The sequence below is a fragment of the Vombatus ursinus genome, unplaced genomic scaffold, assembly GCF_900497805.2.
Source record: "Vombatus ursinus unplaced genomic scaffold, bare-nosed wombat genome assembly UNPS02014814.1, whole genome shotgun sequence".
NCBI lineage: Eukaryota > Metazoa > Chordata > Mammalia > Diprotodontia > Vombatidae > Vombatus > Vombatus ursinus.
In genome coordinates this window covers 1,659,973-1,675,121 of record NW_020954592.1, presented here as the reverse complement: position 1 = coordinate 1,675,121, position 15,149 = coordinate 1,659,973, and the positions used below count along the sequence as shown (strand labels likewise).

Sequence of the window (15,149 nt, the reverse complement as noted above, 5' to 3'; positions counted from 1 at the left end):
TATCTATCTATCTATCTATCTATCTATCTATCTATCTATCTATCTATTTATCTATATATATACACGTTGAGACCATGAAAGATTCTTCCCCTAGTCATGGATCTTGATGACCACTGTACTGTCTGGGAAACATTTCATCATAAACTTCCTAAATAATCAGCTTCTTTATGTCACTCAGAGTTTATATGACAGATTTGGGGAGATGACATGGCCTATATTCAGAATAATAAAGTTTATTTTTCCCCTGAATGTTAAAAAGAGCGGTGAAATCTGAGTGGTACCTGAAATGTCTAGTTGTGAAATCACTGGAACTTGCAGTTGAGAGTGTAGGAGCGTAATGGGCTTGGATTTCATTTGGTCCTCTGTCTCTGCTCAACCAAGTACTGATTGCCACTGTCTGAAACATATTTATTCCTATTTTGACCAAGGAAGGAAGATTGGGGAAAAAATGTCAAACTGTAAATCGTATTTTAAAGAAATTTCTCATTCTGAGGAAGACAAAGAAACTAAATGAATTTTTGGGTGTGAGAAAATCCATTTTGGTCTTTGTAATAGGCCAATTTGGCGACATAATCTGATTTTTCAGTGTACCTTTGGAGGAACTCTCTTCCCACTCTGTCATGGGCCCTAATTAGTGGGGAAAGGAGGCTATTCCAAGCTAGATTCACATGTACCAATCAAAGGAAATTATTCCACTCAGATTTCTACACTTGGAAAAATGAATCAATTCCCTTTCCCCAAGAGAAACGTCATCACTATATCCAATGCCCTAAGTGCAAAATTAATGTCTAATCATTCCATATTAGAAATCAACTAAAATTTTTTAAATGCCAATCTGTTTGTCCTTAATACCAACTAGAATGTAAGTTCCTTGAAGGCATGGATCATGTCTTAATCTTTTCTTATATCTCTCATAGTACCTAGCACAATATCTCGTATATAGTTGGTGCTTAATAAGTATTTGTTAAATAAGTGAAAATATATCTACTGAATATCTAATAAAATATCTACTGAAAAATTACATTAGAATGAGCAAAGTTTTGCTCTCTTAATAAAATCTGATTTATTTGTTGGAAAGTGAACATTTTAATATTAGAAAACTTATTGAATGTCTCTATTTATACACATATGTTAATTTTAATGGAATGTTTGATCTTAAGCCACAGAAGACAATTAGATTGAAGTGTCTGCTCTACCTTCAATGGAGTCCAGGATACCTAACTGACTTATTTGTCAAACAAAATGAACACTGGATGCCACCTAATTCTGAAACTATTAAATTTTATGTTGCCTCTGAAATACTAAACAAGATGAGCCAAGAATTTTGGTTACAATTTGGTTTTTGAGTTAAATTTGGTGAAAATTGTTTTCTCTTTGATATCCATACATTAATGTATTACTTTTTATTTACCTATGCCAACAGAAGTCAGTCAACCAGATTAACTTCTACCTTGGAAAAATTTAAGCCACAAAGTTCAAATTAGTGTTTGTGAAGTAGAGTATCTTAGAAGTTTCTTTATCTGCTGTAGCCCTTTTCACTCCACAATTAGTAGCAACAACTTCACCAGTAATATCAAAATAGAGAAATGATAAATTTAGGGTGCAAAATGAGACATTTATATTTTTGTATATGACCAATAAGGCAGGTAGATGGCTTAGTGGATAGAGTGCTGGACCTGAGTTCAAATCCATCTTCAGATGTGTTCTTGTGTGACCTTAGCCAAAGAGGTATTTATTAAGTGCCTACTGTGTGCACCATTCTAAGTGCTTTACAAATATCTCATCTGATCCTCACAACCTTGAGAGGTAGGTGCTATTATTATCCCCATTTTATGGTTGAGGAAGCTGAAACAGGAAGAGGTTAAATGAAACAGCCCAGGTTACACAGTTTCTGAGGCCAAATTTGAACCCAGACATTTCTGATTCTGGTCCCAGTCCTCTATGCATGGCAATATCTAGATGGAAGTCACTTAATCTCTATCTGCCTAGATTCCATCATTTGTAAAATGGGGATAATAATAGCTCCTGAGGCCCAGGGTTGTTGCAAGGATAACTGAGATAATATTTATAAGCATTTTGCAAACCTTAAGGCTCCATGTAAATGCTAGCTATTGTTTTATAGCTATTAATTTGTTTTGCCTGACTATGAATATTTGCTAGAGGGAATTTGTTTCTTTTTTTTTTTTTTCTTTCTGGAGGCTAGGGTAGGAGGGAGAGAAAATAGACTTCTGCTCATTTTTTAAACATTAAAAAACAGAGAAATGGAGGGATGGGTGCTATATATATTGAATGCTACATGCACTTTCAGATGAAGACACTACATTATTAGTTTTACTTAATTGTTTTGCTTTGTTCTAAAAGACCCTTCAGAGAGTGGGGTTAATCTATAGATGTGTGTAATGTCAAAACAAAACATATCAATGCAACTTTAAAAAAATTACAAGGAATATAATTCATATTTCTCAGATCTCTTTTTTGCTGTTTCACGATTTGCCATTTCCTACTGCTGCACAGTTTGCCCATGTGGTAGTGCTAGGGTTTCATGTACACAGTACAAGAGGTATAAATCTTAAATGTTTACTGACTTGACTATCCTTTTTGTTTCACATTTCATTTAAACTACAAATAAAAATAAATCCAATAGGAAAGCACCCTATAATTCATTTTGTAAATCATGGTGAATGGTCTATAATTACTGTGATAAATAAAAGTCAGTACAATTTGCAATATCATGTCCAGTGGAAACACACTGGAGTAGCCTAATATGTTTTATCAAAAGTTCTACTTAGCAGAGACTCATGGTTTCTTTCTTCTTTGGCTTATCATAAAATGGATGTATAAAATGAATTTATTCAAGTATGAACGTGTCAAATATATTTGTTCATGAAAACAATGTGCTATCAAATATGCATAAGCATACACTTTTAAAATAAGGTACAGGGATTCATTCAAATGTTTAGAAGCTTTTACTAAAAGCTCAGAATGCTTGAAATTTTCATAATTTTTTATATATCTCTTAGTGATTCTGTCTCTCTCTGTTACAGTCATGTTTTGTTATGTAAAATTATGCATTAAAGTTACATTACAAATATAGACACAATAAAAACCTATGATTCCATCGAAAGGTGATAACAGTATAACTTTACATCTAAGAGCATACATATTTGAAGTTTGCTTCATGTTCCATGAAAATATTTTAGTAACTAAAAATGACAAGACAATAAAACTTATAGCAAAACATGAGTTCCACAATATTAACAAGATCAATTGACACAAAAAATGTCTATATATTTCTATATAAGCTACTCAACTTTAGACTCTGCTTTTATGCAACACAGTTTTCAACAGAAACAATATCATTATCCAGCTAAATAGAATTTCAATCATAGATTTTGGGGGCTCTAAGAAAAATCATTGAGTTGAATTCATTTCATCGAAGTTTTAACTGGGAGCCCATTTTTTTTCCTAAATGGAGAGTTGTTGGGCCTGGTACCCTGGACTCTTTAGTAAAGTCAAAGCTGTTGATTTTGTAATTCCTTTTACTACACATATAGACAAACACATGTGTGAGTTACTGGAACAATTGATTAACATTGTGTAGATATTTATGTAGGATCACCTACCTGAAGAGACACAACACGTTATAGCTATATTAAGATGCTAATAAGATGCTTAGATATCATGATAATTGAGTTAAAAGTGTACAAAATAAGGTAAACTAATCAAGAGATATGATGTATTCAGACTGAATGAACTAATTGAAAAAGCATCTATCAATCAATCAGCATATGTTTATTTAGTCCTTCCTACATGCCAGGCATTATTATAGACTGGAGAGACAAAGACGCAAATGAAACTGTCTCTGATCTCAAAGAACTCATGTTCTATCTGGATAAATAAGGTATCCATATCTAAGCATTTGAACGTTGTAAACTAAGTTCTGTGAGCATAGATATGTATATTTGTATGTAAATGGATTGGTAGACCTAGGTATGTTCATATTAGAATATACATGTATTTGAATGTAAGGGAGCATGGGTGTCTGAGCAGCTTTGTTTTTCAGTATAAGTATACATGAGTACATAGCTAATCAGATTTTTTTAAGTTATGTATATATAATAGAAAACATTCTTTGATGATAGCTCTCTATGTACTCTCAAATACTCAATACTTCTCCTACCTGCCAGAATACTTAAAGCAATAATAATGACCTAGAACTTTAAAGTTTTCAAAGTAGTGTGCATATAGATATGTCTATGTGTGTGTGTATGTATATATAATAAATATTATATATATAACACATCTTATACACACATATGTATTCTCATTTGAGCCTTAAAACAACCCCATGAGGAAGGTCATGATACTATTTTCTTTGTAAAGATATAGACACTGAGTCTTAGAAATATAAAATGATTTTTCCAGGTAGGTTTAGAATCCTGCCTTCGTATTAACAAGGCCAGCGGCACTGGATCTAAAAGGTCATGTTGATCACAGCCTGCTATAAAAGATTATAACATCAAATAGCTTTGAACTCATTCATTTTAGCTATTAGTCATATCTTTTGCATCCTATAATATACAGAATCATGTAGAAAAGTCAATACAGACCCTTTTTAGGTATAATAATTTATTATCAAAAATTAGAAAAGTTTAGGGAAAAGGATAGAAAAAATGTAAGATGATACAAAAAAGTGGTTATTTTAGTGAAATAAGCATTGGAGTAGGAGCCAGGAGACTTTAATTCTGGTTTTGGTTCTGTCCCCAGTCAACCTTGGTTAAGTCTTGTTTCTGGGCCTCTATTTCTGCATTTGTAAGATGAAGAGGCTGGAACAGATGATTTAATATCATATCCCAACTATAAAATCAGTAGGATTGCAGTGGAGTTCCCAGGAAAATAAAAACATGAGAAAGGTTGTTGGGGGATGTGTAATGTTCTCAAACTGGGAAGTTTCTTTTGTGGAAACAATTACCCACTCCTGAATGCATTATCAGAGTAATAGCTAAAACGGTAATAAAGCACCAATGTGGATCTGTTAATAAATATTGACCATATTTACCAGTTATTTCTCAATAATTAAAAATAGTAATTATATTTCTCTGTTCTTAGATTCATCCTATAATGGAGATCAGAGAATCTTTGAAATGCCATGAATATTTCTGAACCACCACCTGAGGGGGGAAAAAAAGGTTGGTGATATCTTCCCTGCTGCCTCTTTCATTGGATTTAGAGGTGAAAGTCTCAATTTACAGATAAGGAAAATTGATACCCAGGTAGATGAAGGTATTTCCTAGTCATAGAGGTAGTGAATAACAGAACACATTTTCAAGCTCCAATGGGGGAAGATGATAGATATATTAATGGAGAAAGCATTGAGCAGAGAGTCAATGAACCAGTGTGTTTGACTGGGGCATGTTCTAGACTTAGAATCAGAGTACTCATGTGAATTCAAATCCTACTTCTGCTATTGATTTCTGTGACTTGGGCAAGTCACTCTCTGGCCTTAATTTCTTCATTTGTATGAGACAGTTGATATTGATAAACTTTGTTTCCTTTTAAATTCTGTGACATATGATTTGGGTTCAAATCCTGGAACAGATAATTGTGATTTTTTTCTGGGTCTCAGTTTCCTTATTTGCAAACTAAATGGGTTGTGTACTACATCACACCAGGATTGTGTGAACTTAAAAAAAATACTTTGATTACTTTATTTGAATATAATTGGGTTCCTTTATAACTCTGTATTTTATTTTATACATTTAAAAACATTATTTTGAGAAGGGGTCCATAAGCTTCACCAGACTGGCAAAGGACACAAAGTTAAGAATACAGTGACTAGTTGATCTCTAAGGTAACCTAGCTCTCAGTTCTACAATTCAAGATTCATTTTTAATTCTACAGCATCATGTTGCTTCCCTTTTCTCTTCTTAATGACCTCCTTCCATTTCAGCACTCATTATGCTACCCTGTACTGCTCATTGTATCCTAGGAAAAATGAAATTCCTATATTAGAAACTCATGTCTCAGTAAATGAAAATCTAAGCAATCTTTCTAGGGTAAATTTGGGTAGATAACTTCTGGACATTTGAGTAGATGACTCATCTATAATTTCATGTAGCAGTTCCTCTGATGCCTTCGGGGGTACCAAGTCCCTACCAGCCTTTCCTGGTTTTCTTCTTGATGGGAGACCAACCACAAGTGCCTATTATCTACAGTACTGGATGGGAACCGCTGAATACAAGGAAGTTGCCTGCCTGTGTCTTACCTGAGGTATGTATGTGAGGAGGAGGAGGAGGAGGAGGGAGAATGGGTGAGTCCCCAAGGTGTGTATACAGGTTTCAAAGCCGGAATGTCTGTGGAATGGGAGGAGGGTGGGTAACTTTTGCCAGTCCCTCCTTCACTTTTTTCCTTGCCCCTTTGCTTTCAGCTAGTAAGACCTGCCCAGGGACGGACAGCCCGGCCTCAACTGTCACTCACATTTCTTCCAGCCAATGGCACAGTCGCCTGTCACCCTCACCCCACCCCCTCCAGGGAGTGAGGGGAGGGGTGTGCGTTGGGGAGGGGAGGTCTGAGGGGAGTGGGGAGGGGGGAGGGCGGGGGGTGAACAGAGTTGAATGATTGAACTTTCTTTTTTAGTTTCTGCAGCAGTGAGGTTCCCCTAGTAGCCCAGCACCAGACCGGTGCATAGGAGCTTATCCAGGCGTCTCTTGCTCCTTATACTCCCCTTGTTCCCCCTCCCCCCACACACAAAGCGATGGTGTTAAAGGATCCAGGCGTGTTTCTGACCCTTTTCCTATGGATTACGGCTTCCTGGGGCTGCCTGGCTACAGCTGCGGGGCTTGGTGCTGCCGCCCGCAAGCAGGACGAGACTCTTTCTGCTGTCAGTATTTACAGAGCCAGATGCACCTCCAGGTGCCTTAGCCTGCAGATCACTCGAATCTCAGCCTTCTTCAAGCATTTCCAGGTATGGTTTAAAAAAAAACAAACCTCCTCATTGCTTGAAAATACTAGCCTTCTCCATCTCTACCTCTAGCTCCCCCGGCAGACACTTTGCCCCATTGCTGTCTATCCTCTGGTCTGTCACTTGCACTACTCTGAATTTCCCAGCTTTGAAGGACTGGGGCGCGGGGGTGCGCTGTGAAACCGTGCATATTAGGTGGGAGTTGGAGTTTACCAAAGCCTCTTACAAAACTTCTCGGCAAAGATCGACAGCCTGCCGGAGTCCTGCCTTTTCCAGGGTTATCGTTCCAAAAGTGCAGATGGCACACTTTTGTTCTTCTCACCTCACCTTCGCTTTGGCCCTCTTCTCACCCTTAAGGGGGCTCAAAGTGGCGTCTTTGGGTTGGTTTATTTGCTTGTGAAATTAAAGCTAGCCCACTCCCCGTCCCCTACCCCAACCTCAACCCCTCTGAGAGATTGATTGGAGACGTGTATGTAGAACTGCCTACTGGTATTTCTGTATTGTTCCTTGAAATAGTTTCGCCAAACTATTAGCCCAGTTGCCCAGACTCCCAGGGCTTAGTTACATGTGTGGTTATTAGAATTGTTAGGAGGTGAGTCAGGGAGACAGAACAGGCTGTGGCGGAGGTACCTGGGCTTCTTCCTTGCAAGAAAAGGCACGAGAACCGTCATCCTTGCTTCCCTGCAGGTGCCAGGCTGGGACCAGTCCTCGCCTTTTTCTTCCCCCCTCCAGAATCCCTTTGACATTCTGCGCGGGGCAAAATACAGACTACCGGGAGGAAGATCCCGGCGCCCATCAAATGCGTGGGGCAGGGTTGTTTTTTACCAATTAGCATGCATGAGTGTGTGTGTCTGTCCAGTTTCGGAGCCTTAAAGCTTTAGTCTCAAACTAATAAATGAGATGAGGCACGGGGGAGGGAAGAAAGGGTAGTGGGGGGATGGGGTGGGAGGTTGTTGGGGTTGGGTTCTGCTGCCTCTATACAAACTCTGGATGAATCTCTGGGGAAGTAGCGTGATGTAGTAGAAAGGACATTGGGTTCAGAAGACGTGGGCTCAACCGTGTCTCTGCTACTTTTTACCTGTGTGACCTTGGGCAAGTCTTTTAAACTCTCTGAGCTCCAGTTTCCTTATTTGTCGAATGAAGGGGTTGGATTAGATGACCTTTCAATTCTAAGGCTATAATTGTATAATTCAGAGTCAATGGTGCTAGGCACTGTACTAGGCACTGGGGATATAAACACAATGAATGAATCAATCCCCATTAGAGAGAAGAATCTCTAAAGTCCTTTCCAACCAGAGCCTGTGAGTTATCAGCCAGTGTCTATTTGCATCTAAGATTGCCGTAGCACACTCTCTGTCTCTCCCCTCGTCTCTGCGGTTCGGTCCCTTCTCTGTCTCTGTCCCTGTCTCTCTGTCTCTCTCTGTCTCTGTCTCTCTGTTTCTGTCTCTGTTTCTCTCTGTCTGTGTGTGTGTGTGTGCGCGCGCACGCGCGCGCGTTCCTCTCTGCCTTTCCGTCGATTACTCTTCGTCTCTGTTTCTGTCCCTTCCTCTCTCCTTTTTCTTCTCTTTTCTCTTCCGTCCTTTAGTATGCACCCGAGGAAAGGGTTGTTTTAACATTGTTTAGCGGATGTTTAGCATTGAGTACTCCCTTTTAAGGTGAAAGATCTGTAAGAAGATCATAGGAAAAACAGAAAGCCTGAGGAACCTGTTGGGAGTGGGAGGGCGAGGACTAGAAGCATGTATGAGAGATAGATGTGCATTACCAGGGGCGTCAGACCGAGGAACACTTTGGCCAGCTGGTTCCAGAAGCAGTTCCCAGAGTCCCAACTGAAATGTTGCTTTTAGGAAATCATTTATCCAAGCTCATTATTTCGCTGTCCTCCTCCTTTCATCTCCATCTCCCCCTCCCCCTCCTTGTCTCACTTGCCCATTTCACTTGAGATGCCCACCTGCTCTGTCTGCAGAATTCCCCACTTGAGATAATGCTACTACTCCATCCAGAAGTGGAGATTGAGAGCCCTTTGCCCTGAGTGAATGAATGAATGAATGAATGAACGAAAGAACCAACAAATTAATAGATCGCTTCCCCCTCCGCCCCCCGACAAATACAAGAGTGTAAAGTGGGGTCCCAGAGAGTATCGTCGACCTTTGAAATTCCAAAGGATTTTGGGGGGTTTGCGCTGGAAATATGGACAGGGTCAGAGGTTTTCCTTAGGACTCATTTAAAATGACCCATTAAATTAATCTGAGAGACTTAAGCCTAGGAGAGCTAGGCAAAGATAAAAACGAACTTTTGAACCGTGTGTGTGTGTGTGTGTGTGTGTGTGTGTGTGTGGTGTGTGCGTGTGACAGAGAGAGAGAGAGAGAGAGAGAGAGATTTAAAAAAGGAAGCTTTATCATGTTACAGGTTTCTTGGTAGTTGACATGGTACTAGGATCTTTCTGAGTATATGTTCAAAGGAAGAATAAGAAAACAAGCCAAAAAATTAAAACCAAAACTGTTTTAACCTCCATCTGTCTCAAAGTGAAACTACACAGAAGTCCTCCTGAGCGCTGAACCCCGAGCTACCTATTAGCAAAATAGAGAACATTGCCCTAGAAATGAATGCCTTTCTTGAGAAGATATGTTACCTTTGTGGTTTAAACAACAGCCACCTCCTAAGCAAAACAAAAACACAAAAAAAACCCCCAAAATAAAAGTCTATTCCCCCAGGGGATTAGTATCTTTTCCTTTTTTTTATTGAATTGTCAGTTGTTGTAATTTATTTGTTTTACAGTTTCAGTGCCTAAAGAGCCAGTTTAGATAAAGCCAATTCCTAGTGAAAGGCTTTTTTTGTGGTTTCTTGGCATGATTTCTCTTCTGAAGTAAAACTGCTGACAGAATGCACATTGCCAAACAATAGTGATTACATTTTAATTAGCTGGGGTGAAATAAGCTGCAAATTACTCAGTTAGGACTTAATAACTGCTGTTTTTGTAATCAATTGCAAAGCCATTCTTGGAGTTTTAACCCTAACCTGGTAATGCCTATGTGATTTATCTAAATTACAGGGATTAAGCTCTTTTAAGATTGGAAAGGATGGTAGCATGATCTCCTTATAAAAAAGCTAAACCTGGCATTGTCTTTTATTGAAAGAGAGGTGGGGGGGGTGTCAAGGTATAACATAAGCACTACCCAATATGTGTTATTTATAGCTAGACTTCCTTTGCTTCAGGCTTTTACAACCTGTTTCATCAGGAAAGGGGCCTTTTACCTGCGGACTTAGTAGAACCCATTTTGCCATTTTTCAGACATAAGCGGTTGGGAATTTTGAAGGTAAACACTTATTTTGTATGCAGATGCACCCAGTTTCCAAGGGAGCAAACTACCTCCTGTAAGAGACTTGTGTAAATGAAGAACATCCAACAGATTTTGCATATCACATCTCTGGTACAAGATGGGTACAAAGAGATTTTATACTAGATAAAAAAGGGGTCATACTCTTCAATCTAGTGTTTAGGATGATATGATTTTTAAAACTCCAAATTTTCACATATAAAAGCATATAGATCTTCACCCATTCAAAATATAATTACTGTACCTCTTTTGGCTTTTAGTTGTGCAGCAAGCATCTTTCATATTATCAACATTCTATTCTATTCTACATTTGCATTGCTGTGTGCTAGTATTTTAACATATTCTCTCCATCCTTTCTGAAAGGCAGTATCAGTAGAATAAAGCTATTGAGGCATATTACTGTCTTCAAGGTTACATCTAATGTTCTTGCTTTTTCTGTATTGTTAGTGGGCCCTGGTCTGAAAATGAAATGATCTGGGGATAAGATCTCACCACTTACTTGTCTCAACTTAAACTTTACTTTGCAAAGTAAAAAGTAAAAAATCCTCCCTTGAGCTAGAGTGTGCACTCAGGATCATCTCTATTTTATATGTGCAGAAGGTGAGGCTCAAATTAATGAAATGATTTGCTCAAGATCACACGGTAAGTAAATGATAGAACCAGAATGAGAGCTCAGCTCTCTAATGCTATGCTAGGAACTTGCCTAATGAAAGCTGAAAAGTTGAACTCATTCTGTGGTGCGGGGAGAGGGTTTTTCTTCTAACCATCAGTACCCCATCTATGCTCCCAAAGAAAGTCCTGGGAGAAGTGGATTTGAAAAAAAATTAGCTTGCTGATCAGAGACTAGGAATGAAGAGGGTGCCTGTTTCCCTGCCAGGACTAAGGAAAGCTTAGGGAGAAAGTGAATGGAATAATGTTGGCATATGGAGAAATAGTAGAGTCTGCAATCCTGGCCCCAGGGTTCTAATATTTGATTAGTGTTAAGAGATACTTGTCTAATGGTACATGATTCACTCTATAATGCTGATGAGTTTGCTTAGGTAGCTTATTAGAGATCAGAGGATTTTCTTTTGCAATAATTGGAAGTTGTTTATTTTGGCAAAAGAAGCTGCAATGGTGATTAGTTATTTCCACTTAAAGGGCCTGTGTCTTCTTTGACAAAAAGTAAACAAACAATTAGCTCATCGAGAACCTTCACAGCCACAAATTAGCTCCAGGCTCACAAAACTTCAAACTGGTGATTTTGTGGTGTGCACATACTCAGGAATGATGGTTAGAGTCAAATGTGGAACAAATTTTCGATTAGGTGCTCAGACTGACAAACATTCAGGGAGTCAAAGTGGAGGAAGAGGACCAAAATCTACCTTAGTATTTTCTGGCTTTCATTTGGAGCTCTTTGGCTCACCTTTCAAAACACTCTGAATTTGACCTAAATTAAATTCTACACTATGCAATATAAGCCTTCCCTTTAAAGCTACATAAAACACATCACTGGGTGATTCCATGTTCAAGAAATTTAAACGTTTTTGTAATGGCCCATATCACAACTCTGAATATAGGACAGGATGTTCAATAACTGTATTTGTTAACTATGTCAGTGTGTCAGTTCATTAAAATGTAACTTAAGAAAAATTCTTTCTCTGAAGGACTTAGCTAAAGACCGAGAGTTAATGTGGTTCTTCTCAGTTTTGAAAACCTGTGTAAAAAAACCATAAATTAGGAGATAGTCATTTTAATTATAAAAGAGTTCATCACAGAATTCCTTTATTTAGCAAGTTCCTACAGGACATTCAAATATGCCTTTACAACTACTTGGGGGCTGGAGAAGGAGAACTTGCTAAAGTTTTAGGAGAAATGTTAGTTTGGAGACAGACAGATGTAATCACTACTCCTATGAATGAATGAAAGCCATAAAGCTAACTTTACACCTGAAATCTAAGGGGAATCAAGGAATTTAACAGCTCTTAGGAGCTCAGAGGCCCCCTAGTCAAATGCATATATGACCAAGGATGCCTGCTACAGCATCTGCAACAAGTTGTTGTTGTTGAGTCCTTTCGCTCAAGTCCAACTCTTTGTGAACTCTTCTTGGTTTTGTTTTGTTTTTGTTTTCTGCCTTTTGCTTAGGCAATTGGGGTTAAGTGACTTGCCCAGGCTCACACAGTTAGTAAGTGTCAAGTGTCGGAGGCCGGATTTGAACTCAGGTCCTCCTGACTTCAAGGCTGGAACTCTATCTACTGTGCCACCTAACTGCCCCAGTTTTTTTGTTTTTTGTTTTTTTTTGCAAAGATACTGGAATGATTTGCCATTTCCTTCTCCAGCTCATTTTACAGATGAAGAAACTGAGACAAAGAGGGTTAAGTCACTTGCTTAGGGTCACAGAGCTAGTAAGTGTCTGAGACCAGATTTGAACTAAGGGAGAGAAGTCTTCCTGACTCTAGTCCTGGCATTCTATCCACTATGGCACCTAGCTGACCCCTTGCATCAAGTATTTAGTTGTTTAGCTTTTGCTTCAAGATCTCCAGTGAAGAGGAACTCACTACTTTGAGAGACAATGCACTTCATTTTCATATAGTTCTATTAGGACGTCTTGTTGACTTCAAGCTGCAGTTTATTTTTCCAGCAATTTCCATTCGTTATTCCTTGAACATGGTCATTATGCCTACCCTAAATCTTCTCTTCTCCAGTCTACAAACCCCCAAGTTCTCCAACTCATCCTCTTCACTTATTCTGGTCGTATTCCTTTAGACATGCCCATTTCATCATGGCCCTTCCAAACCCAGAAGTGGACACTATTTTGAATTAACTTTTTGGCTTTCATGTTGCTCTTTGATAGAGACTACCTGTAATTAGTGGATAGAGTATGAGACCTGGAGTTAGGAAGACTCATCTTCATGAGTTCAACTCTGGCCACAGACACTTACTAGCTGTGTGACCCTGGGCAAGTTACTTAACCTTATTTGACTAAGTTTCCTCATCTATAAAATGAATTGGATAAGGAAATGGTAAACCACTCCAGCATCTTTGCCAAGAAAACCCCAAATGGAGTCACAGAGTTGGACATGACTGTAAATGACTGAACCACAACAACAACAGCAACATAATTTTAAAGTTAGAAGGAATCTTATAGACCATCTACTCAAATCCAGTAAGTGTAGAGATTAGAAAACAGCCTACTCTAGTCTAAAACAAAAAGTTCACCTCTCTCTTCTCAGAAAAAAAATACCAGCACCATTTTATGACAGGATTTTCTAAAACGGATCTCAAGAGAGAGATAATTAAAAATTAATTAGAATAAAAGTAGAAAACACCTTCAATATGATTAAAAACTTATATATCAAATATGTGATATTGACTTAGAACAATATTATCTGTACACACATATTCAGAAACACATCTAAAACTATACGTTTAGTGAGATACACTTGTACTGAAGCATTAAGTATGCACAAAAAAGGTACTTTGGGGAAATGACATAGCCCTATAATGATTAATAGTATTTTTCACTGTTGAATATAATGTATTGAATTTTGCAGAGGTCAAGAAAGATGAAAAGTAAAAAAAGTCATCAGATTTAGCAAAAAGTACATAGATATTCCATAGAACTTTAGCACTAGGAGCAACCTTAGAGTGTGATGTAATAGAAATATCTCTGCATTTGGAGTCAGAAGACTTGAATTCAATTCTTAGAGTTGTCTTGTGACTTTAGAAAAGTTATGTAGGCCCCCTAGTTATGGATTTTTTTATCTATTAAATATGTGGGCTCTAACAGTGCAAACTTAAATCATTAAGTTCATTTGATAGATTAGAGAATAGAGGCCCAGACAGGTTATCCCTTTTCCACGGTTACATATCTGTTTAGAGACAAAGCCAGGACTAGAAAGTGAATTCAATTCTGGCAAGCAATGTGCTAAGTGATCAGAATATAAAGACAAAATTTCAAACAAAAAAGTAGGAGTTCACACTTTTGTTAGGGCTTACCTACTATATCCAGGATGCAAAGTGTTTAGGGATAAGTATATTCAAACACTAAATCAATATCAAGTAATTTTTTGGAGGGTGCTGACAGTAATGATAATCAGGAATGATAACCACTTTTGCAAGTGGTCATATTTGAGTTGATCCTTAATGATAGCTGGGGATTGTTGTTGTTATTTGTTGTTATTTGTTGTTCATCCTTCTTTCTTGAAGAGGACCAGGAACAACATCAGGAAAGTGATGCCATGCTTGCATGTGAATTGGATTTAAGTGAAGGAGGACTGTGCGAAGTTACCAGCTTCACTTTCTCTTCCAGAGCCATCTGGGTTCAATGGCAAGATATAGATCAGGATGACCGGAGATGGCCCCCACTTGGGGGTGGGGTCCCAAGAAGTGGAGGGGAAGCAATATGCAGACCACAGTGTGTAGGCCAGTTTGGCTGGATCATAGGGTACATTAAGAGAAAGTTAAGTAAGATCAATCAGAAAAGATGGATTGAAAACAGATTGTGAAGGTCTCTAAATCCCAGATAGGACTTTGTACTTTGTACTACAGGCAATATAGAGTCAATGGACCTTCTTGATTAGGAGAGGGACATGTTTAGGTCCTTTGATTTAGGACAAGCACTATAGCAGCTGTGTGGCAGAAGGATTGGTAAGGCCAAAGGTGAGGAGACCAATTACAAAGTTGTAATGATAGTTCTAGGTGGCACAGTGGATGGCATGCCAGCTCTGGAGTCAGAAAGACTTATTTTCCTAAGTTAAAATTTGGCCTCAGACACTAATTGTGTGACCCTGGGCAAGTCACTTAATCCTATTTGCCTCTGTTTCCTCATCTGCAAAATGATCTGGAGAAAGAAATGGCAAATTACTCCAGTA

At 38.4% G+C, this 15,149-nt stretch overlaps 1 protein-coding gene across 1 annotated transcript in view; it reads left to right on the top strand.

Moving 5' to 3' along the window:
- The first annotated feature begins 6,651 nt into the window (after positions 1-6,651).
- The window catches only part of ANOS1 (anosmin 1), a 229,863-nt gene continuing 221,365 nt past the window's right edge, over positions 6,652-15,149 (top strand). The window contains exon 1 of the mRNA XM_027835293.1: positions 6,652-6,964. Within this exon, the coding sequence (XP_027691094.1) occupies positions 6,755-6,964 (210 nt within the window). The 5' untranslated portion in view covers positions 6,652-6,754. The remainder of the gene's footprint in view (positions 6,965-15,149) is intronic.